The sequence below is a fragment of the Sturnus vulgaris genome, chromosome Z (genome assembly GCF_052056855.1).
Source record: "Sturnus vulgaris isolate bStuVul1 chromosome Z, bStuVul1.hap1, whole genome shotgun sequence".
Taxonomy (NCBI): domain Eukaryota; kingdom Metazoa; phylum Chordata; class Aves; order Passeriformes; family Sturnidae; genus Sturnus; species Sturnus vulgaris.
Genome location: NC_142283.1, coordinates 4,150,054 through 4,174,876, shown reverse-complemented (window position 1 = coordinate 4,174,876; position 24,823 = coordinate 4,150,054). Strand labels below are relative to the sequence as shown.

The following is a 24,823-nucleotide window of genomic DNA, read 5'->3' as shown; positions in this document are numbered from 1 at the left end:
CCATGATTGCAGAGAAGTTAGTGGTCCCCTTAACGGCCCTTTGTACTTGTATAATTCGTTTACTGCATTTAGATGCTTCAGACTCGAGTAGGTGACTCTTTGATTATTTGGTTTTTTGGGTTATTTGATTTTTGGAAATAAGGCTCATTTATTTTCCTCCTCTATTAATATATTATGTTTGTGCTCAAGGTTTTTCTTCATAGGCAGATGTATTTTGGGGCACTTTTTTTGGTGGTGAGTTGTCTTTTGTTATGCCAGATCAAGAATTAAGGTCTTGTACCTCACTTCTGTTTTAATACGTCCCTTTCCATTTGGCAACCTTGGGGATCAGTAATTTTTCAAAAATATAGGAAGATTGTATGTAGGAATTTAGAAGGAATTCCACACACTTGCATTCTAGGTTGTCCTCAGAGATCAGAGGAGCTGGAAGGGGTTTGGTTTAATTTTTGATTACAACCATTTTAGCACTGTCCATGTGGTTGTGAGCAAGAGAAGAACTTGCCGCCGCAGAGATGCACAAACAGTGCACTTCCCAGTGCAGTGCTCTGGGACTGATCTCATTCCCTAAGTCCCTACATGTTCCAGATTCTGCAAGGTTAGAGATTATCGATGTAACAGGAGAGCCAGTTCAGGATTGCTGCTGACTGGAGCTCTGGCTGCCAATTGTAGATGGGTGCAGTAACAGAAAGTATAGTAAGAGAAATTATAGAAATGAGATCTTCTCTGTCTATCTATCTATCTATCTATCTATCTATCTATCTATCTATCTATCTATCTCTCTATCTATCTCTCTATGTAACATTTCCATAATTGATTCTTCCTGGCTCTGGTCAGAGGCAGCTGGAGGTGCAAATCTCACCTAAAGGCATCCCTTCAGGAGAAGAGGACAGATATGTTGTGTCAACTGATCCCGAGCAGGCAGAGATGTTTCCCCTCCAGAAATGGTTGTTTTTTTCTCCTCAGCAAAGTTTTCCTCCTCCAGCCTCTTCAGCCCTGAAATCCCAGTTTATTCTTTAAATTCTCCCTGTCCTAGTGACATGGAAAAATTCCATGGTTTTGGGGGTGTTTGGTGACTCTGGTCATACATGCAGTACATGACACATGATTTTCTTCACTGACATCCCTAAGGGTGTCTAAGTTCATTTGCTGATGGGGCCTTAAGAAGGTCTCTTTTAGTACTGGTCTGAATTCGCAGTTGACAAGAGAGGAAGAATAAACACCTTGATCCTCCTCCATATACTGAGGTGGCTGTGGAAGCTCTCTGACCTCCATCAGAGGATCTGTGCATGCATCCTTCTCTCCTGATTGAGCAGGATTTCTAACAAGAGAGTAGATGTCAGAAAGGCAGGATTGGTGGTGCAGGCCTGAAGAGAACATGAACTCCAGAAGTGTCTGTCACAAGGAGTGAGCCCACACTGGAAACCACCTGCAGAGCCAGGATGGAGCTGTGGGACTGCTGCCCGATGCCCCAAACAGAACACAAACTAACAGAGTGTCAGTTTATGCGGTGCTTTATTCAGGGCCCGGGGAACCTGCGGACTAGCGTCCAAAGTCAGGGTCCCACAGTTCCCTTTTTCGTCAAGTTTTTTATACCTTTTTACAAAGTAGTCCACGTGCAGAGGTACACATTCTTCAAGACAATACAGATACATAAATCTTGTAGATATCATTCCTAAAAGTTATAAATTTTGCATGCTTGTCTATTCAAAACTATAGGCTACCCCCCCTTTAATTCCCCCTTGCATGTTTTCCCATCACCAGAACCCTTTATTTATTATTATACTTTAGCCTTATCCTGAAAGTTTCTAGATGTTCTTATATGCTCCACTAAATTCTTTAATTATCTTTAATTATTGTTTCCACAGTCCCCAGCTCATTCCCAGGGCTGGTTCCCAGGGCCTGTTCGAGAACTGCAGTTTTCTAAGCCTTAGCATGACTACTACTATATCTACATTAGTCCTTTTTCTCATTATTTCGGTATCAACTCCCCCCTTTTGAGCATTCTTCAGATTTTCTGCAAGGATGCTCAATTCTTCAAGTTATGGTTTCTAAGTAGGATGGTGAGTCTTCTTTTCGAGTTGGCAGGATTACTTCTTTCCGGGTCAGTGCTCTCATAACACGTCGAGTATGAGTTCCTTCTCTGGCAATCATTCCTAAAAGACATCTGTACATAATCATGCATACTACAATAATCAATACAATCATTATTACATATTGTACAATTGATGATATCCAACCAGAGACTTGGATTCCTAGGGAGCTAAACAGTGCTCCTACCCAGTTATGTTCAGCTTCCTCCTGGACTTCATGCACTTTTGTTTCAATTTGTTCTAATTGACTTATGTCTTTTTCTACTTCTTCTGTGACATTTGGGATATGTACGCAGCAATGGTCAACCTTTCCTTGGAGGTACCCACAGACTCCATGTTCTTTTAATAAAAGCAAATCTAATGCCATTCTATTTTGAATTGTCATTCTTGTCGTTGCCTGCAACTGTAAGTTTAGATCCCTAAATCCTTTCTTTGTAACTGCGGCTAGCCTCTTAGTTTGTCCTACTAATTTGTACAGCATCTCCCGGTTTCTATATGTAGAAATTGGTGCAAACAAGGACTCCAATACCCATCCAAATTTAACTCCTGATGAGGGTTCATGCCATTCATCTTCATTTCCCAATCCTAGTTCTTCTGCCACTTCATTTGTTTCTCTCTTTGTTCGTGACTGCATCTCTTTCTGCGTTAATTTAGACTGTTTCCAAAAAGGGCAAAGTGTAGGGACTCCTAAAGTAATCTGTGTGACCGGGCCATTAATAGGCATATGAGTAGTCCACTGTCCGTGCCCCATTACCCACACTGAATGCCCTGGACTCCTGATGGTAGTCGTCTGACAATCTTTCCATGCCCCTTTTATTTCACCTGTTATTGTATGATTATACCTTTGACATTCACAGCCCCATTTTAATAGTATCCGTACTGGCACTAAACCAATTTGGGATTCAGGGGTATCACAGGTGATGATTTTGCTACAATTCCAGCTAGGTGTGAGGGTCACTCGATCCCGTCTTACTGTTTCAGTTCCTAACACTCCTAGATGTCCTTGCTCTCTCTGGCCTGACCATTCGACACACCAATGTACTGGTCCTATGTAACTGTAAGGTTCTAACAAACTAGGACCCCAAATCGTTTTTCAATGTTCCCATTCTTCCTTCCCTTCTTGACATACTATCTCATAAGAAAATTCTGTGACTGGTTTTTGTCTTTTTTGTCTTATGTCATAAGTACACCATCCTACATTCTTGAACCGTCCAATTCTTGTAAAAACTGGATTTAGTAATTTTAGGCACTCACTCTTTTGTCCCGGTGTTGACCATTTCTCTCGAACTGTATAGGTTTCCTCTATCATCTTAGTATGATTCCGTACTTCTTTATTACATCTTTTTGTCCCATTTATAGTTACTGGAGGCATTTCCCCAACGGGAATGATGCCCCATGGTATTGGATCTCCCGCCGCTTTAGGTAAAGGTAAACATGCAGTGATGGACGTAGTATTTTGTACTTGTCCAAAATCCCTAACTAATCCCACTATTAAATTTTCTTGTCCCAATTCTTGTTGTGTTTTTCCAGCTTCTGTCACCTGCCATGTTCTCCCATTCTCTTTTAGAATACCTACATTTATGTTCCCATAATCAAAACTTTCTCTAATCCGCACAATGCATGAGAATTGTCCTACCTGATCAGCTTGCATATGAGATATTGTCAATGTGGTGTTACCTCTTTGCTGTTCCATATCCCAAAGTGTCACAATTCCTTCTGTAAATACCTCGTCTGTGGTGATTTGTCTCCAGGCTGCATGTACTTCTTTTAATCCAGTTCTCTGGTTGTCAGAAAACAAACAGGTTAAATTTACTCCCGCACCCTCAGGCACCATTACATCTGGCTCCGGAACTGTAATTTTAACAAACGCTTCTCCCACCTGCATTATACAGACTAATGTTAAAAGAACTAAGGCCTTGCCCTGAACACCAGCTTTGTTGCTGACAAAGGCTGTACTTCCCATCTTGACGGGACCTTCTTGATTCGAGTGTAGTGAATCCAGTTTTCGATCCCTTGGACTTTCACTGCCGTGTAGGTAGTCATGATCACCTGGTGAGGACCGTCCCATACTTCTTTCAAGGGTTCCGTATTCCAGTTTTTCACATATACTTGATCTCCTGGCTGTATGTCATGGACAGGATTCTCCAAGGGCAGAGGCCGGTTCCACTGCAATGCTCCTCGCAGCGCTGTAAGGACTTTATTTAAAGACAAAATGTAACTCAACAATACTTGATCTCCTACTAAGTGAGGGTCCCCTTTGTAGGTTGTAGCATGATATGGTTTGCCATACAAAATTTCGTATGGACTTACTCCTATCCTTTCTCTGGGTTTAATCCTGATTCTTAGCAGGGCTAGAGGTAGTGCCTGAGACCACTGTATCTTCGCTTCCTGACAAATTTTCTTAATTTGCCCTTTTAATGTCTGATTCATCCGTTCCACTTGGCCACTAGATTGTGGTCTCCAGGGCGTATGGAGATTCCAAACTATCCCTAACACTCTGGCTACCTCTTGGACTACTCTAGCTACAAAGTGAGGTCCTCTATCTGAGGACATTCCTAATGGGATTCCAAATCTAGGGATGATTTCCCGTAGTAAAGTTTTAATTACTTCCTTTGCTTGGTTAGTCCTGCATGGGAAGGCTTCTGGCCACCCTGAAAAGGTACACACATACACCAGTAAATAACGGTACCCTTGTGCTTTTGGTAGCTCTGAGAAATCTATTTGCCAATAGTCTCCTGGTTGCGGCCCCACTTGTAACTTTCCTAATTGTATCTGCCTTCGTGTCACTGGGTTATTTTTAATACAGACTGGACACATGGCGTTAATCCGTTTTGCCATTGTTAACATCCGATTGGAAATTATCTCACGTTTTAAAAACTGTACCAATGCGTCTGCTCCCCAATGGCACTTGTTATGTTCGATTTCTAAAATTGTTTTCATTACTTTTGTTGGCAATACAACCTGACCTTCAGCTGTGACATACCATCCTTTTTCATTCTTCTGGGCCTGAACAAATTGAGCAAGCTTCTCATCTTCATGTGTATACCATGGTTTCTGCTCAAGAAAAGAAGTGGCAGGGTTAATTCGCACTGGCAATAAAGCTAATTGTGTCCATACCTCTCGAGCAACCTGTTTGGCAACTCTGTCAGCCAGCTGGTTTCCTTGGAACGCTTTTCCCTCTTCCTTTTGATGTCCTTTTACATGCATCACTGCTACTGCCTGAGGTTTATGCACTGCTTCCAATAGTGCTAATATTTGTTCTTTGTGCTTAATTTCTGATCCTTGAGAATTCAACAGTCCTCTTTCTTTCCACAGTGCTCCATGTACATGTATTACTCCAAAGGCATATTTTGAATCAGTCCAAATGTTTACTCTTTTCCCCTGACTCAATTCTAAGGCTCTTACCAGAGCTTGTATCTCGGCTTTCTGGGCTGAAGTTCCCGGGGTTAAAGCTCGAGCTTCTATTATTTGTGTCAAAGTCACTACTGCGTATCCCGCATACCTGATTCCGTTTTCCACAAAGCTGGATCCATCTGTAAACAGTTCCCATTCCGGATTTTCCAAAGGCTCATCTTTCAGGTCCTTCCGGCTGGCATATACCTGTTCAATGATTTCTACGCAATCATGTGTCAATTCGCCTCCTTCTTCCTGGCTGCTGCTCCTAAGAAATTCTGCTGGATTAAGATGATTGGTTATTTTTAATTCAATGTCATCCTGTTCTCGGAGGAGTGCCTGATATTGTAACATGCGACTCGACGAGAGCCAATGCCCCCCTTTTTGTTCCAAAACTGCAATGACCATATGGGGAACAAATACTTCCATCCTTTTTCCCAAAGTCAATTTTCTGGCTTCTCGAATTAGGAGCACTGTTGCTGCCACAGCCCTAAGACAACTGGGCCATCCGGCACTTACAGAGTCTAGCTGCTTTGAGAAGTACCCCACCGGGCGTTTCCATGAGCCCAATTTTTGGGTGAGAACCCCTATTGCCAGTCTCTGTCTTTCATTTACGTATAGTTGAAAAGGTTTTGTGAGATCTGGCAATCCTAGTGCTGGGGCTTCCTTTAAAGCTTGTTTCAGACTCTGAAATGCCTTTTCTTGTGTTTGTCCCCACTGAAACACAGGGCTTTTGGCTGCTTCATACAAGGGTTTTGCTTTCAGTCCAAATTCCGGAATCCACAAGCGGCACCACCCTATCATGCCCAAAAAGGATCTTAACTCTTGTGGATTTCGTGGTGTGGGTATGGTGCAAATTGCTTGTACTCGATTGATTCCTAACTTTCGCACCCCTTGTGAAATTTCGCAGCCTAAGTAAATCACTTGGGTTCTTACCAGCTGAGCTTTTTCTCTCGATACTCGGTATCCAGCTTGTCCCAGCATATTAAGTAATTCAATGGTGAGTCTAAGGCAAACATCCTTTTCTGCGGAGGCTATAAAGATATCATCAACATATTGTAGGAGAACATATAAAAAAGGTGATTCTTTTACCTGAGTCATCTTCCATTCTTCTAACTCTCGAGCCAATTGATTTCCAAAAATAGTTGGTGAGTTTTTGAATCCTTGTGGTAGACGCGTCCAGGTGAGCTGCTTCTTGCGTCCCGTGTCTGGGTTCTCCCACTCAAAAGCAAAGTATTTCCTACTTTCAAGTGCCAAGGGGATACAGAAAAATGCATCTTTCAAATCAATCACTGTGAACCACTTAAACTTTTTCGACACAGCTGTCAACAATGTATACGGATTAGCTACTACTGGGTGTATATCTTTAGTGATATTATTAATTGCTCTTAAATCTTGAACTAATCTATACTTACCATTTGGCTTTCTAACTGGGAATATCGGAGTATTGAATTCTGACTCACATTCCTGTAAAATTCCTAAGCTAAGAAATTGTTCAATCATAGGTGCTATTCCTATTCGTGCTTCCAATTTCAAAGGATATTGTTTTACCCTTACTGGGGAAGCTCCTTCTTTTAGTTCTATTACAACCGGTTGTGCCGCTTTTGATTTTCCAGGTACTCCTGTTTCCCATACCCATGGTACTACAGCTTGCTCTATTTCTTGTGGTATTTCTACTGCTTCTACTTCTTTCACTACAAACAGCTTAGCAATATTCTCCTCGGGAAATTCCAATCTTACTCTACCTTTTTCAAATATTATCTTTGCTTCTAACATTGACAATAAATCCCTCCCAAATAGTGATTCTGGGCTATTTGGCATATATAAAAATCGATGGTCAAATTCCTTCCCCCCAAATTTTATATCTAATGGCCGCAAAAATGTTCGTTCCTCAACTTGTCCCGTAACTCCCACTACTTGAATAGTAGAATCACTCAAAGGTCCTATCTTAGTGTTGACAGCTGAAAATGATGCCCCAGTATCTACTCTAAATTCTAACGGTTCCCCATCTACTTCCATTATTACCTTTAAATCCTGGTCTAGTCAGCTCTGATTCTGGTAATTCCCCATCATAAAGGCCTGGGCGGCACCTTGTGGATTTCCCGGGAAAGCACCTGTATTATTCATCAGTCCCTGATTTCCATCCCCACTGGCTATAATTCCTCCCCCAAAACCCATTCCTTGGTTGAGAGGGCACTCATTTTTCCAATGTCCTCTATTTTTACATAGAGCACATTGATCTATCCCCAGCTGCATTCTTCCTCTTCCCATATTCAATTGTCCCATGAGTCCTCCCGCCCCCATTGGCATTTCCGCCTTTGCTATTCCTCTACCCCTTCCTCGTCCACGTCCACGACTCCCTCCTCTCATATTATTTCCAGCCACTTGCTGTAACACCGCTAACATAGTAGCCTGTTGTTTCCTGGCCGTTTCTTTTTCCCTGTTATTATATACCTTCCACGCAACTTCCAATAGTTTATCTAAATTCCGAGTATCTTCTCCCTCCAATTTTTGTAATTTCTTTCTAATATCTTCCTGGGACTGCCCCATAAAAATTAATGCTAGCTGTAATTTTCCCGATTCTCCCTCAACTTCTAAATTAGTGTATCTACGAGCTGTCTCCTTAAGCCGCTCTAAAAAGGTTGATGGAGACTCATTCTTTTCCTGTCTGACCGAATATAACTTAGACCAATTCAAAGTTTTTGGTATTCCATTCCGTATTCCTTCTGTTAACAAATCCTGATAAGCTTTAAGTCTCCGAGACCCGCCCGTCGAGTTGGGATCCCACTCCGGATCTTCCCTAGGCACCAAGTCATTTACTGTACCATCCGCAAGCTGCAACCTAATCATTTCCCGTGCTTTCTCTGTCATGGCTTTAAACACCATTTCCTTTTCAGTAGAATCCATTATTGTGTCTAACAGAACTTGTAAATCATTCCAATCTGGGTTCTGAGTCTTAATTACCATTTTTACCACCCGCGCAGTTCGTTCAGGATCCTCCCGATACGCCCCCGCTGATTGTTTCCAAATTAGCAAATCATTCGGAGAAAAGGGAACTTTCACTATGACCCGTTCCCCCTGCGGCCCGACTGCTTCACGCAGCGGAACCATTAAATGAGCACCTCCTCCCTTTTTCTTCCTTTCTACCTCCCACCTCCCTCTCCGAGTTCTTTCACATAAGGGGGTTCGTGGTATATCTGTGGTTCCTATTTTTGTTTCTTTATCCTCCCTTTCTGCCTCTAACATACTTTCTCTACGTTCTTCCATCGGAGGAGCACTAGGGGCTATCAGCAAAGAAACATCCTCTTCAGGTTCCAAAAACTTAACTGAGCATTCCTTCTCTTTCTGCCACCCCTTACATCCTTCACAATTCAGGTTTAATGTTTTCAAAACCATGATCCCACACTCCTTTTGCCACTCTGGTTTATCTTTCAAATAATAAAAGAGGTCTAGGTACGGTATTTCATCCCATTTTTCATTACTTTGCAGGAAATGCATCAAAGGTGTAATAATGTCAGGATTCAGTGTACCGTTCCTAGGCCATTGCATACCATCGGGTTCATATAAAGGCCATACATGATTACAGAAATCAATCAATTTCCTTTTACTTAATTCTTGACCAAAGTTCCCCACATTCCAGTGTTGTAATAAACAGCCCAATGGTGAATCGTCCGGGATTTCCATCCCAGAACTTGCTAGAGTCTTAAACGTTTTTAAAGGCATCATTACACTTTTTTCTTTTTTTTCTTTTTTTTTTTTCTTTTTTTTTTTTTTTTTTTTTTTAACACAATACACACCACACACAGCACTCACACCCTTTCCAATACACACCACACACAACACTCACACCCTTTACACTCACACCCTTTCCACAAATCTTGCCTTTCTCGTCTCTGCGAGTGGCAAGTGCTGAACCTGCGCAGTCACTGCTGCGTCTGACGGTCAGCGCCTAGGCTTTTTCCACAACCTTAAAGACGTCTGTGACCCCCGTGCGGAAACGCCGTTCCGACTTAATCGGCAGGCCCCCCTTTCCCTCGATAAAAGGAATAAAGCACCTTCGGGCTTACCTCCTGGTCGTCCGTCAGGCGCGGGGTCGGGCACGGGTTGATGTCCTCCCCAGAAATCACCTGGTGCCGGCGTGGAGTGGATCAGCTCGCGAACCGCCCCTGCCGCCTCCGGAGTCCCATCTGGGTCGCCAGAAAACTGCTGCCCGATGCCCCAAACAGAACACAAACTAACAGAGTGTCAGTTTATGCGGTGCTTTATTCAGGGCCCGGGGAACCTGCGGACTAGCGTCCAAAGTCAGGGTCCCACAGTTCCCTTTTTCGTCAAGTTTTTTATACCTTTTTACAAAGTAGTCCACGTGCAGAGGTACACATTCTTCAAGACAATACAGATACATAAATCTTGTAGATATCATTCCTAAAAGTTATAAATTTTGCATGCTTGTCTATTCAAAACTATAGGCTACCCCCCCTTTAATTCCCCCTTGCATGTTTTCCCATCACCAGAACCCTTTATTTATTATTATACTTTAGCCTTATCCTGAAAGTTTCTAGATGTTCTTATATGCTCCACTAAATTCTTTAATTATCTTTAATTATTGTTTCCACAGTCCCCAGCTCATTCCCAGGGCTGGTTCCCAGGGCCTGTTCGAGAACTGCAGTTTTCTAAGCCTTAGCATGACTACTACTATATCTACATTAGTCCTTTTTCTCATTATTTCGGTATCAGGACGGGGCTGGGTGTTAGTCACCATGGAAAGACAAAGGGGACAGAGCAGAAGTGGAGGGAGGCCCTCAGCAGAGCCTTGAGAAATGCCACACCTTCCCTGTCAGCTGCCTGAGAGGCTGTTGGAGCTTCAGTCCCAGATGGACCCTGACTGTACTGCCAGTGTCACTTTGGAATCTGTGCCTCCCCATGGGCAGAGAATGAGCCAGGGGAGCAGCAGCACAGTGCTTTGGGAACGTGTGAGCCCATCAGTCTCAGAGACTTGGCCCACAAATGTTGTATGGGAAGTTGAAACCCATCTCCTCTTGCTTTCTGTGCAGGCCCTTCTGGAGCAAGAGCATGAGCAGATTGCTTTATCAGAGGTGCCAGGGCAGACTCAGGGAGAGCTGTGCCCAGCCCGAGAGCAGGAAGAGCAGCTCAGGCAGCAGGTGGAAGAGCTAGAGGAGAATGTCCAGGTAAGCCTGGCTCAAGCAGGTGACAGAGTGAAGGGCAGGAACAGGGACATAAAACAGAGCTCTTGGGACTGAGGAGGCCAGGAGTGCCACAGGCACTGGAAGCACAGAGCCTTGTAATCTGCAGAGATCAGGGATGGGAGGGTTACAATGGAAGCAGAGGTGGGTATGAAAACAGAAAGAAGTGGCAGAATGAATTTGATTTTGAGGCTGAAAGAGGAAAAAGTTGAACCCTGTGATTTGCTCTGCATTTGTGTGTACAGGACATCAAGGCAGAGCCACAAGGAGAGCTGTCCGAAGCTCAGATTGCCACCATGGCAGTGAAGAGGAGGAACGAGGAGGACAAGAGAAGCATCCAGGAGGAGATGAATCTCCATCAGCAGAGAGGAGATCAACAAAACCCGGAGACTGCAAGAGTGGCAGACCCTCCATTCAAGAACTATTTCTCTTGTTTTTTACGGAACCTCAAGGATCAGATGTATGCAGAGCTGCAGGAAACTGAGGCTAGGATGAAGGCAAAGGAGAAGACGCTGGAGGAAGAAATAAAAATTATCAAAGAGAAGCATAATCCCCTTCTTCAGGCTGTACAAAATCAAGTGAGTGAAACAGCAATAGCCAGTGCAGTCACCAAACTGGTGGTTTCTGCCCTTCTTGCCTTTCCACTGTAGAGTAGCAGGGGGTGGGGTGATGCCTCTGGGTGCAATCCTTCTGTAGGGTTACTGTGTTCCTTGTTCTTGAGGTATTTTTACAGTGGGACATGGTGACCCAGATGGAGGATTGAAACAAGCTGTCTGTAGCCCTCTTCTCTCCCTTTCCTCACAGTCAATGACTCTTGGCTGACAGGGACAAGCTGTAGTCTCTGACTGCTTTGTTCTGTTTAACTTGAGGTGGAAGTGTTGACATCTCACCTGCCAGCCTGCAAAGACTTCCAGCAAAGGACTGGAAACAAAAAGCCCCGTGGTCGGTGTGAGGCACAGGAGCTGTCCCAGCCGGAGATGCTGCAGGTTGGGCACGTCCCAAAGATGGTGGAGGAAAAGAGATCTCAGTGGAAGGAGGTAGAACATTTGAACAAGGGCATCTGCAGCCCTTGGAGGGGGAAAGGAATCCTTGGGGAGGAAGTGGAATGGTCTTGTGGCAGTTATCCTTCAGAAAATTCATGAAAATGGAACATGAATCTGGCCATGAACTCGAGTAAAACCAGCCTTTGGTTTTGACCCATCCAGTTGGAGAAGTGAACATGCAAATAATCCATTTTAAGAGCCATGCATGTGGCTGAAAACTTCTTCCTGAGGGCTTGCATTTGAAAAGGGATCTCGAAGTAATCTCTGCCAGTCACCTTTCTGACATAAACTCATTTCTCATCTCAGATCTACACAGGCTCTGTTACTGAACCTGCTGCAGCAGCAGCGTTGTCTAAAGGAGCCTTTGTTCCCCAGCCTGAGAAGTGGAGCCTGGGCACATCGTTCATCTCCAGCACTGACACAGCTGCTGCTCAGCAACAGGAGACTGAGGAGAAGTACCTGCAGCTACTGAGTACGTCCTGTGTATTTGAGGGACAGTGTCTTGTGTGCATGTGTCAGCATAGCTGTACCAAATATTCCTCCTGAGCCTGGTGTCACAGGGACATTTAGGAATCCTTATAGGAACTGCTGTGGAAAAATCACTCTCTGTGCTGGCCATCTGTGCTGCAGAGCTGTCTGTCTGGTTGTTGTTTTTGTTACCCAGCCAAGCACAAAGGGTTCAGAGACCCACACAGGGGGCTGCCTTTTTGATCTTCTGGAAGTTGGGATCTCTGCTTTCAAGTGAGCATCTTGCATTTTGTTTCCCTCAGGGAAAATAGTGACCATGGAAAATCCTGTGACAAAATACACTGAACTGGAAAATATTGGCAGCGGGTGAGTCCAACCTCAGTTACTTTTACATAAACATGGGCCAGGTGATTTGCTGGTAGAATGTCTATCAAGTGTGAAATCAAGCAAGCTGCAAACATATTCAGACACTGGGGTTAGATTGTCCCATCTCTCATTACTGGTCAGAATTTGTGAACGTGGTCAGAAGGCAATGCCAAAGACATCTCCATGCTGGCATGGCCTTGCCAGCAGGAAGGAGCAGGACCTGGAAGATCTCCTTGTCTCTCAAGTGTGGGACAGCTCTGTGTTAATTTCATTAGCATTTCTGAATATCTCCAAATCCTACAGCCACACTAATGAAAGCAGAAGGATCCTGCTTGCCTGAAAGAGCAACTTACCCCCTATGATAGCTGTGAGATAACAGTTCTCAGGAACATTTCTTTCCAAGAGTTTGCTGAAGGAAATACTCTGTGGTCAGCATAAGAACTGCACCGTTTAGAAACTGAAACTTGAGATGAAAGAATAATCTCTCTTTTGAGCTGAGGCAGTAAAACCCAACACTCCAGGAACAGGCCCAGTGCTCATGCACTGGAGAGGGAAATGCAAGAGCTGCCTTCTGGCAAACCCCTCCTGCATCCTCCAGGTTTTAGGCACTGACAGCACAGATCTCCTATCTGGCCTGGCTTTCACTCTAGGCTCTAAATGGCTTCTCTTTCTTTGCTTTGTCTTGTTTCTAGGACTTTTGGAGAGGTTTGTAGGGCACTCAACACGGCCACAGGAGAAGAGGTAAATGTCAACAGCCCCTGCAGACTCTCAGCCCTTGAGGGCTTTCCCCTCTGGTGTGAGCTCTGGCTGGAGCTTTGGGTAGAGCTGTGCAGTAAAGGCACAAGAAGCACAGACTGGTGCCAGCCTGGAAATTGCCTTTGGGACAGTCTTTGTCCTTCTCAGCTGCCAGAAGGAAGGCGAGGAGGGCAGCGGTTCCTTTCAGAGAAGGACGTGCTCACTCGCTCTCAATTGCTAAAACAAAGGTGGTGCCTTAGAGCATCTCCCTGCTCTTTGGGGCTACAGCTTCAGAGCTGTATTCTCATTTCTGGCTGCCAGCAAATGCATCTGCATGTTACTGGTAGTTCCTTAGCCACCTGCAGTGCTGCACTTGGGAACTGCACATTGAGAGAGATCTGCAAGGCGTCCCTAAAAGCCCCAAGCCCTGCTTAGAGCCCAGGATGTATCCAGAGAGTACCAAGGCACAGATTACTTCTGAATCCCAGACAGAGCAGCAGAGAGTGTGGGCAGAGCTTTGTGGGTGACAGTAAAGACATCTTTGTTATCAAGTGGACAAGGCAAAACAGCAATGGCCATGTGTTCTGTAACTGGCCCCCAAGGGAGCAGAGAAATGGGTTGTTGGAATGTCAGTTCCTAATTACTCCAATGTCTAATCACAAGGCATTTTGGCTCAGCTCAGCTGTGTCATTGCAAAATCACTCACTCCATGTGCTTTCTGGTCTTATGCCACCAACTTCTCAAGTTACTGATTTTCCATGTCATTTTAGGTGGCCATAAAGAAAATAAATCTCCACGGAATGAGGAAGAAGGAACTAAAGGTCAAGGAACTTATGGTCATTAAGAAGTATAGGAATCCCAACCTGATCAACTATTTAGACAGGTGAGTTGTTGTGCTTTTGTCCCATGACTGTTTGTTTACATACTGCAAACACGCAATGTAAAAACCCACTTTGGTCACTGGCAGAAAATAGAGCTGTTAATTATTAGCAAATTATTATTGTTCTGCTCATCATCAGTGGATGGGACGAGAGTGCATCTTGTCTGCACGAGTCTTCCCTGGCACATGTAGTTTGAAAATTGTTCAAAACCCTGAATCAACCCTATCTTACTAAATCAATAGCCCGTGAGTTTACTGCCACCCTGTCGTTTTGGGACTTGATTTTTTCCAAGTGTCTTCTTACATGTGCATGAAATAACTCAGATTTCCCTTGGATTGTGTCCCATCTTTTCCATTGCTATGCATGCCAGAAATACTAGGTGCCTTTTTTCTGGAAACACAGTGTGACAGGTTTTTTATCTGTTATTAAACTGCATTTTTCACTTGCTGGCCATCTAACACATCTCTTTTTTACACCAGTACATTTCTCCTTGAGTCTGCACAGATTGGAAACACTGCACAGCCTAGAGGGAATGTCTATTCCTTTCATTGTGTCCTCATCACAAAGAGACCCAGGAACAACAATGACGCTTGTCTTTTCCAAACAGCAACACAGCCATGCACGTTCATATCCACAGCCTTGTTTCCTTCTTTCAGCTACCTTGTGGATAAGCAATTCTGGCTGGTGATGGAGTACATGGATGGAGGCACTCTGAGAGATGTCATCAGCAAGATGTACCTGTTAGAAGATGAGATGGCAGCTGTCAGTCGGGAGGTCAGGGATCAGAACCCACCTGTGCTTACGAGGGCTTGGGCAGGATTGTCTGGGGAACTGGGGCTCAGAACTGGAGAGATTTCATGTGCCAAGCTTTGTTTCTGTGTTGCTGGTATGCTATGGGGAAGTAAAAGCATCTCAAGTGAATTGTGTGCCAGTGCCCCAGAACTCACTGTCCTCTATTCCTGTACTCTTCTCTCCTGCTCTTGTATTCTCACTCTGTCTCTTGTATTTGTATTTGTTGTTATTCACCCTGCCTCTCTAAATGTTTACCTCGAGCCCGTCTGCACTGCATTCCTTGTCTGTAAAAACAAAGGTGCTGGTGGCAGGATTTGAAATGAATACCAAAGAAAAAAGAGAGACTTGTTTCTCACAGGTCTCAAAAAGGAAAGTAGTGCACCCAAAATGCTGTTTGCTTCTAAAAGGTGACTGATGTGATGCTTCCAAATCTGTGCTGAGGCCAACAATAAACCTTTGTCATGCAGCTTGCCACCCAAAGTAATCCACTTCACAACAAGGGGAGGGACGTTTTCTTTCTTGGCAAAATCGTTTGTCCCCTGCATGGAGAGCACATCCACTGCAGCAGCAGTCATTCTGTCTGGTTTGCAGGGCACAGTCTACAACAGCAGTTGCTGCTGCTCTTCCAAAAGCTGACATGACTTTCCTTAGAAAGGTCCTGCTCTGCTGGTGTTGGAGCAGCAAGCTCTTCCTCTCACTGGCACTGTGTTCTGCCATTAGTCCCCATTCCCCTGGAAAGGGAACCATTTCGAGTTTTTTGCTTTCTTGTGAACTCACATCACTAATTTTTGCCCTCCTGTTTGTTTTCCTTCCCAGTGCCTGCAAGGACTGGATTTTCTTCATCTAAACGGCATAATCCATCAAAATGTGAAGAGCTGCAACATCCTTTTCAGAACCGATGGCTCTGTCAAGCTGGGTCAGTATATTCTTGGTCAGGGGCAGTGTTCTAGGGATGTGGGGTGTGGGGCTGTTTTGAGTGACTGCCAGCTCCCCAAAAATGCTGCTGGTGGGAGTGCAGGGGCCCCTGCTTTGAGCTGAAGGCACAGCTGCAACATGCACAGAGGTATGATAGGGAAGCACAAGCAGTCAAGAGTGGCATTGGTCTGTGTGTGTCCCTTCCAGAAGGAGGGAGATACAATGTAAACCTTCAGGAGAATAAAGGCCACTGTTCTGAGCAGCATTTAAAATCCTGGGTTTTTTTGGAAGTGGCCAATTCCCTACTACCTTGGCTAAAGCCCTAAGGAAACTGAGCATGGCCAGTTCTCCAGGAGATTCATCAACAGCTCATTCTTAGAGTGAGAGTGGGGAATTCTTTGGCTTGGTTTCCTATTTAGAGCTGGCTTTCATGGTGTGTTGTTTTCTCCATAGCTGATTTTGGCCTCTTTGCTCAGTCCACCCCTGAGCAGAGTAGATGGAGCTCAGTGGCCGGCGCTTCTGGGTGGATGGCACCTGAAATCATGACAGGTCAACCATATGGCCCCAAAGTGGATATTTGGTCCTTTGGAATTGTGGGAATTGAAATGGTGGAACGAGAAGTTCCTTGCCAAACTCCTGTCTGGGTAAGGTGCAAATACTTACTGATCCCACTGTCTTTCCCATCTGTCCCATGTTCTGTGTGCCACTGGACAAAATCCCATTGCCATCTGCTGGCACTACTTATACCAAGGTCCTTTTCTAAACATGTTGCTGCAGCACATCAGCATCTTCTGTACTTTTGGTGGCCTGAGAAGTGGCAGGTAACCAGTTCAGCAACGTGCCATTTTTGCCTCCAGCCATGCCTGACATTTCTCATTTGCTTTTTGAACACTTTTGGAGCTCTGTTCCTGAAGGAAAGAAAATTTTTGGTGAAATGGTTAGATAGGTGATAAATACCCATCAAAATGGAGGTTGAATCTTCTGAGGTTCAATTTTATAGAAAAAGCAAGAAAAAAGAAAAAGAAAAATAGATAAAAACCAACCACCAAAGTAGTGCCCAAGCAGTTCTGCTTGCTTTTTTCTTTTTAAACACAGTACATCAATTTCCCTGCATATTGTAGCATATTTTCCAAATCCGGTGTCTTTGAAACTTTCAGGCTTTCAACTAACCTGTACATTGTTCTGTCATGTCTCTGGATGGCCTGGCTAAGTTCAGGATGTGTTTTTCTCTGGCTGCAGTTAGAATTGCACACCAAACCCTTGGCTGTTTCTTGGTACTTTAACAAGTTGATGAGCTGCAGTCAGGTGCCTGTGGCTGGGATCCAAGGTGTTTGGTTGTTTGGTTGATGCCGGTGCTGTGTTCCTTTACTGCAGGAGCAGGGCCATCCCTGGGTTGCACAGTTCTAATGACAGTGAGGACATCAGCTCCCCATCATGTCCAGTGGCTGAGCTCAGCTGCAGGGGGACAGGATAAAACCCCTTTTGTCACCTCTGGTGGTGTGGGAAAGAAAGCTGCCATCATTATTTTTACTCAAGGAGAGTGTATTTGCTGTTTTAGGTTTGGAAGTTTTCCTCTGGGTTGAAGAGGATAATAACAAAGTCTCTTTGGTCACCATCTATTTCAGTGCCACCAGCACCGAGCTGTTAGTATTGTGCTGGACATTTTTATGGAGACCAGGCCAGGGGCTGGTGTCATGGAGAGCCTGCCAAAACCTCCCATTCTTGCCTGGCACTTTCTGCAATGGCACACCATTGATGCATTGAGTAGAGTATCCAAATGAGCAGAGGGTTGCCATAGGGATAGCACTTCTCCTTCTGATTTGCCCATTGTCTTAGTTTTGATTTTCCAATTTAAATACACTCATTTTCCTGTTGTGAGACAGAACCAGGAGAAAAAAAGCAAGGCAGGCCTAAAACTTAGGAGATTATTAAAAAAATAGAAATTTATTAACTACACAAACAAAGGGGGGGGAAACAAATTCAGAATAAGATTTTCTTCAGACTACTCCTTCCTTCCCTTTCCCAACCTTCATAACAACAAAACAAACATATAGCAAATATTTTGGTCAGTCCCTAATTTAGTTTTTTCAATTCACTTCCGGAGAGAGAAGCCTCTTTTTGATGAAAGCTGTAGGGATTTTTCCACAAGAAGGAAGAAAACAGTCCTCTCGTGGTTTCATTTTCACGATTTGCATCCACCCTGACCTGCAATCGTGACGCTCCTCCCAACTCCACAGCCTTCCCAAAGCTGTAGATGTGGACCATGTCTTCCTCATGGGGTTTTACTTTTAAGAATGAAATGTTCCATAGCAAAGGTTCTCTTAATCTCTTTTCTCTCTGTTCAGGCTTCATCCTCATAAAACTGAGATCCCCTTCTTTCCTCAGGGCAAAGATTCTCAACACAGGTGCTTTTTGGTCAAATCATCTATCAAATGGAACATCTCCATCCCCCCATGTCTTTTTCCATGGTTTATAGGAATATTCAGTACATCGGTTCATCCCTATAATCTTACAAAAGGATTTTCAGCCATCTTGACAGCATCTCCTCATTCTCCTTCTATTTAAAAAACCTTAGCTCTTGCTTCACTGACTTCAGAAATCTTATTCCCTTTCATATCCAAAGGAAGGCCGGAGGTTTTGCAAATCTTATCTGAGCAGTAAAGAGTTAAAGTTTAACACAACTCCAAGAGTCGGGCCAGGCCCAGGCCGTGCTGGGTGAGGGTGGCTGAGGTGTCACTCAGCCTTTCTGGGGCTGGGCTGCAGCCCCACCCTGCCCATGGCCACCCCTGCTCCCAGACAGGCCCGGCTGCCTCCCCCAGGCCGTGCGGGGCTGGGCAGGCCTGGCCCTTCAGAAACTGCTCCGAGCCAGCAGCAGGAGCCGGGCCCCCCTCAGAGCCGCGGGCCCGTGGAGGAGGAAGCCGTGAAGGTCTCATCAAGGAGCCTCTCCTCCTCCCGGCCATCGGCTCCCCTCGTTTGCAAACGGGGCCCAAGCGGCCTCCCGAGCCTCCCCCCGGCATGGGGGGCAGGGGGGAAGCTCGGGTTGGTGTCACCTGCTCAGCTACAGGAAAGACAAAAAACCAAGTTCCGGATTACCTCCTTTGAAATGTGTTTTCAAGGAGTGAACTAACTTTCTCCCATGGGCTGTTGAAGGTGTCCTAACCCCCACAGAGGAAGCTCCCTCAGAGAGAACTTCTGAGTTTCTTCTTCCCAAGTCAACCCATCACACCCATGAAAAGGTTTCCTTTTGCCACATAAAGAAGCTGAAACTTGCAGACTGCTGAGAAACAGAGCTGCAGGCGTTTCCTCTTTGTGTGCCCAAACAGGCATTTTCATCCCAATACCTGGTGCATGCATCTTTATGTGTCTGTGTCGAATATGACATTCCAAATGTTTGTTTTCTTACCTGAGGAATACCTGGTGGATTTCCTTTCTTTTCTTCCAATTACCATTCTTTTCAAGAACAGGACAAAAAGCTTGATGAGTTTTGGTTTATGGCAGCTGTGCTTAAGGGACCAGCAAGCACTTCAGTGATGCCTTTCATGTAATAATTCTTGGAAATAAAGAGTTAGTTAATACAGAAAAATCCCTCTTCCAAATAGCCTGTCAAGCTGGTGGAATCCTCAAGGAAGCAAACATGGTTTTGCTGATGTAGTTCCCACTACCTAGGTCAGTAATGAGATCAGCTGCCAAGGTGAGATCCCCTGCATGTTGGAAAAGCTGTGGCTGCTTTGGGGTTTGGGTGATTTGTTGGTACAGCAAAGTCATCTCAGCCTCTCAGCCAGGGCAGAAACTGCCAGTGCAGAGTGCAGGTTAAACAATGGCATCTGGGAGAGCAGTGACAGATGTGAAAGGAGCAGGCTGAGCCTCGTGTTTCCTTTTTCTCCAGCCTCAACTCCCGACAGCCACAGGAGGGAGACCAAAGCTGCAGCAGCCCAACCTCTTCTCGCCTTTGCTGCGGGACTTCCTGAGCTGCTGCTTGCAGACAGATGAGACTCAGCGCTGGTCTGCCAAGAAGCTCCTGCAGGTAAAATGCAAAGGGGCTGCAGGTGAAAGAGTGTCCGTGGGATGGGCTCCTCCTCCACTGGAGGCCAAGGCATCAGATCAGCCCCCCTTTCCTCCTCACCTCCAATCTTGTGCTTTTTCAAATGAAAATGGTGAGGAATCCTAGACTGGGCTGGGCTGGCAGGGAGGTGCAAAGGTCATCTGGTCCTGTGGCCTGCAATGAGCAGGGACATCTTGAAGGAGATCAGGTTGCTCAGAGCCCTGTCCCACCTGATCTGGGATGGTTCCAGGCAGGGGCACCTACCAGCTCTCAGGGCAACTTGTGCCACCGTTGCACCGTGCTCCTAGTAAATAAGTTCTTTCTTAGATCTACTCTGACTCAATCCTCTTTTTGTTTAAAAATGTTAGCCCACATCCTATTGCAACTGGACATAATTAAAAAGGTGTCCCACACTCCCTCAGAAGCCCCACTGAAGTTTTGGCAAGTGTCAATAAAGTCTCCCTGGGAGCTATTTTTCGCCAAGCTAAATCACTCCAGGTCTCTCAGCCTGTCCTCAGAAGAGAGGTGCTCTCTCCTCTGACTGTTTCTTTTGCCCTGTTTTGTAATTTGATGGTGTGGTCAGTTTTATGTAATGGCACAAGAATTGAAGTAGAGCAATGCTGGATCCAGAGGTGTGAAATGGTGATGGAAGAACCCGAGGAAGCCAGTCCTGGCTGAGCACTCAGAGGTTTGGCTGTGGGAAGGAGGGGCTGTGGCAGGCTCACTGTGAGCCTCTGAGGGGCCCTGGTTTGTGCCCCCACCCCACTCTTAGAGGTTTCTGCCACACAAACAGGGACAGCTGAGAGGGACTTGTCCCAGCCCCATCTGCTGCCTGGCATGGTCAAGCAGACAGGACCTGCCCCAGGGTTACTGCCAGCTTGTGTGGCAGAGAGGGAACTGCAGGACCCAGTGCCACTCGGCTGTCCCTGCTGGCAAGGAAGGAAGGAAGGTGCCATCCAGCACAGGAGGGGCAGGGCATGGAAAGGTAGACACTGCTGTGTCCCCCTGTGGAAATTAGCATGATGCCTGTCTTTCAAAGAGAGGCACCCATGTGAGTCTTTGGAGTTTCCTGAAAGGAAAAAACCCCAAGGACAGAAAAGCACCATTTCCAGAGCCCTGGCAGGACAAAGTCCCCAGCAAGATGAAGACACCAGAATAAAGAGATGAGTGGGATTCTGGGCCAGGTTTGCCTGTGATGGCAAGGTCTTGCACAGGAAGGTTGAGGTGCAGATGGCCCTGTTGGTTCTCTTTCTGCATCTTTCTGTGAACCAGAGCAATCCTGACTGAGCCTGTGAAGCACTGAGCCTTGAAAGTCATGATTCATTGTTTGGTTTGGTTTTTTTTTTTTCCCTGTGGACAGCATCCATTTGTAACATCAGCCAAGCCAGTGTCAACCCTGACACCACTCATCATTTCAGTGAAGAGGAAGAAGAAGAAGAAGGAGACAAGAATTTAAATATCACATTGAAACATTACCTGTGCAACCAGCATAGAATAAGACTGTTGAGGAGAACTGTAGATTAGGATCATACAGTAAGATTACAGAATAAGATAATAAATAAATAAAATTTCTCAAGTGCAACTCATTTGTAAGATTCCCCTCCTTCTGATTCTTTCAGAAAATACAACATTTCTTTCTGGATTGCCAGTTGTTTTTAATGCTGCTAAGTCACACTTACGGCTTCTTTGGCATGGTTTCTGAGTAGGGAAGGCTCTTCTTCGTTTATCCTCTCCAGATCACACTGCCTTTGGAATATGGCCCACTGGCTTGTTTTTGCCCAGCCACGGTGCTTCTATTTGAGGCAGAAAAGGCAATGGCATTTGCAGGCAAAACCAGAGGAGGGGGCAGCCAAGCCATCCCATGCAGATGCAGACCTTCTATGACGGCTAAAATCTGGCCTGGAGGCTTCACAGTCATAGACACCCTCATTAGAATTCCACCAGTCTATGCCATTAGGGAAAAGAGGTCAACATCCCTAGGAGGAAGGCATTTGAAAGCTGGGACATTTAAATTCAAACAATGCCAGCAATCCCTGGCAAGCATGGACACAGGGAGCTACTGGCCAATGAGCTGGGTGGTAACCAAATTCAGCCAATTAGGAGACCAGCCACGGAGGGTTTTTAACATCTTCTAAAAAGGAACTGCACTCGGTAATATTGGCTGTTGCTGTGTGAACTACGGAGTGTCGTATCTTTTAAATCTCAACGGTGACAGCCTTCAGCTGTGACTCAAGAGCATTTGGATTCCTGCCACTTGGATTTGCATCCCTAAGTGCAATCTCTTTGGCTGGAGGAGAGTTTGGCTCAACTGAGAAAGCAGAAAGATCAGTGAGGCTGCTCTGAAAGGTCTCCAGGATGTGGTGCAGAGCTGTCAGTGACTGTGAGGGGAGAGTGAGCCCAGCCTTGCCCAGGGTGGAGCCCCAGCAGAGCCCTGGCAGAGCCCGGAGCAGCCTGAGCCTGGGCAGAGGCAGGCTGGAAGGAGGCCCTTGGAGCTGCAAGAGGCAGCAGCCCGGCCCTGGGTGCCTCCTCCTGGCACCGGGCGAATCCTCTGCTCTCAGAGCCAAGCTGGCAGCTGGCTGGGCCCCAGGGGAAGCGCAGCCGTGCTGGGCACAGCACAGACTGGTGGCATTGGCCCCCTGGAGTGTGGCCAGCAGGAGAGAAAGGCAAAGAGCAGCCCAGGGCTGGTGCCCTGGCTGAGCATTGCCCCTCTTGGGCCGGCTGCCCTGTAACTCCTGGGCAAGGTCAGCAGTGTGTGCAGCACTCTGGGCACAGGGGCAGGGAGCCGGGCTGCTCCACAGGCTCCAGCACAGGGCAGCGTCCTTCAGGCACAGCACTTGTGCCAGGGGAACCGAGGCCAGCGGGAGGCAGGGACAGCTTGTCAGGTCACAGCTGCAGGAGACAGTGCCTCACACAGCCCTGCGAGGAAGCGCCTGCAATCCTGGACTTGTGCACGGAGCCACAGCAAAGGTGTGAAATGCAGAGTGCTTTGCAGAAATATTCAGGGGCACCAGGCCAGCCTGCTTTGTGCTCTCTGCAGCACAGCAAAGACTGTGCAATGCAGCTCTGAGCTGCTGGGACAGAGGGAATATAGGAATGTGCCCGAGGTTTGTGATTGAGGGTGAACTGATTTGGAAGGGAGTAGAAGAGTATGAGTAGGCAATTCTTGGAGGAGATGGAAGCCTCTTCTGACTGAAGGGAGACCATTTGGAATAGTGTAGTGATCCCAAAGTCCATAGAATACTGCACCAGTGATTAATCCCTTCACTCTACCTTCTAACTGTTTCTGCCGAAGGTGGTTCTAGTGAATATCTGCCAAGGCTCACACCTCTATTGCAGGGCTGTTCTTCCTCTCAGTAATAATGGCTTCACTGTCTCTCGCTGACATATTGCTTAACCAAGGCCAGTCTCTTCCAATATCCCTTATAAAAGGACTTTACCTTAGATCCCCAAATTTTGCATGTATGCCTGCATGAAAAAGAATCCACAATACAAACCTTCAGGAGAATCATGGCATAAAAGCAGATTCCATTGATCAAACACACAGTAACTGCTTTAAAATGTGAGTCTATGCACCTTGCTTCAGAATTTTCTTAATCGTGGCTCCTGAGTCATTTTGGAGCAATAACTAAGCTGCCCCTATCAAGTCCAGATTACCTGGCAAGTGGTAATTAGTCATCCAGAAAGCTTTCCAGCTGTTGTGTAGCATTTTATGCAGATAACAGGTCACTGCAAACAGCTTCTAATTTATGTCTCTGCACTTCTTTTCCACGTTCCAAGCCAAGAGCAGTAATATCCATGTGAGGACATCCTAACACATTCCACAGTGACTCCTCACTCCGATCCCATGTATTCTCCCGTGGAAGATTCCTTGCTCTGTTTTCCTTGCCACCGATGGGGATCTGCAGTCCCTGCCCGGCACTGCTCCTTGTGGGTTCTCCAGCCAGAGGCGATGCTGTGGCGCACCTGGCGCAGGTGAGCCTTGGGCCCGAGGAGAGACCGACGCTCTGAGCTGCCGCGGATACGGCGGCGAACCCGAGCGGTGCCATCGCCTCGTTGGGAACCCGAGCGGTGCCCAGGGCGCTGCCTCCCCGGGCAGGGCTGTGCTCTCACGGCCGCCGGGGCTGCCGAGCAGTCGCTTTCCACGTGTCTCCGGCTCCGGGGCCGCCCCCGCAGCCGCGCTCTCCCAAAGGCGCTGACCCGCGCCCATTCCCGGACCGGCTGCACGACTCCCTGCTCCCGGGCTCCCCCGTTCCCGCTCCGCCTGCACCAGCCCCCGCTCCCGGCCTCCCGCCGCTGGCCTCTGCTCTCCCAGGCCTTTCCCGGACTCTCTCCGCTCTACCCGGCTCCCAGCTCTCTCGGCATCTCTCCCCGTTCCCAGGTTCTCCCCCGTCTCCCGGGCTCTCCCCCCTCTCTCGGGTTTCTCCCGTCCCAAGCTACCCCTTGTCCCAGGCTCCCCCCTTTCCCGGGCTGTAGCCAGTGCTTCTCTTCGTCTCCCGGCATCTCCCCCTCTCCCGATCACTCCTCCCTCTTCCAGGATCTCCCCTCTGTCCCAGGCCTCTCTCCCCTCTCCCGGCATGTCCGTCCGTTCCCGGCCCGGCCCAGCCCCGGCCCGGAGCGCAGCTCGGAGCTCGGAGCGCAGCGGGGCCGCAGCGGGGCCGCCTCAGCCCCGCCCGCGGGAGGAGCCGCGACAGCGCAGGAGGAGCGGCCCCGGCTGCGCCAGGAGCTGGGCCTGGGGAGGGCTGAGGGATGGGGGGGCTCCTCCGGGCTCGCTCCGGACAGTACGAGCTCCGACCTGGGCTCCCTTTGGAGCTTCAAGGCTGTCGGGTGCCTTGCAGGGAAGCGGAGTGCCCGGGCTGTTCCGGTCGCTTCTTGTCCTCAGCTCAGCAGGAAGATGGTT

The 24,823-nt window shown here is 46.8% G+C and overlaps 1 protein-coding gene across 1 annotated transcript in view; it reads left to right on the top strand.

Moving 5' to 3' along the window:
- Positions 1 to 21,503, top strand: part of LOC148219585 (serine/threonine-protein kinase PAK 3-like) — a 110,983-nt gene extending 89,480 nt beyond the window's left edge. Inside the window, exons 4-14 of the mRNA XM_088156351.1 lie at positions 10,930 to 11,262; positions 11,554 to 11,721; positions 12,034 to 12,199; positions 12,498 to 12,561; positions 13,254 to 13,302; positions 14,067 to 14,179; positions 14,834 to 14,951; positions 15,786 to 15,885; positions 16,338 to 16,528; positions 19,771 to 19,908; positions 21,287 to 21,503. Of these exons, the coding sequence (XP_088012477.1) occupies positions 10,930 to 11,262; positions 11,554 to 11,721; positions 12,034 to 12,199; positions 12,498 to 12,561; positions 13,254 to 13,302; positions 14,067 to 14,179; positions 14,834 to 14,951; positions 15,786 to 15,885; positions 16,338 to 16,528; positions 19,771 to 19,908; positions 21,287 to 21,382 (1,536 nt within the window). The 3' untranslated portion in view covers positions 21,383 to 21,503. The remainder of the gene's footprint in view (positions 1 to 10,929; positions 11,263 to 11,553; positions 11,722 to 12,033; positions 12,200 to 12,497; positions 12,562 to 13,253; positions 13,303 to 14,066; positions 14,180 to 14,833; positions 14,952 to 15,785; positions 15,886 to 16,337; positions 16,529 to 19,770; positions 19,909 to 21,286) is intronic.
- The last annotated feature ends 3,320 nt before the right edge of the window (positions 21,504 to 24,823 follow it).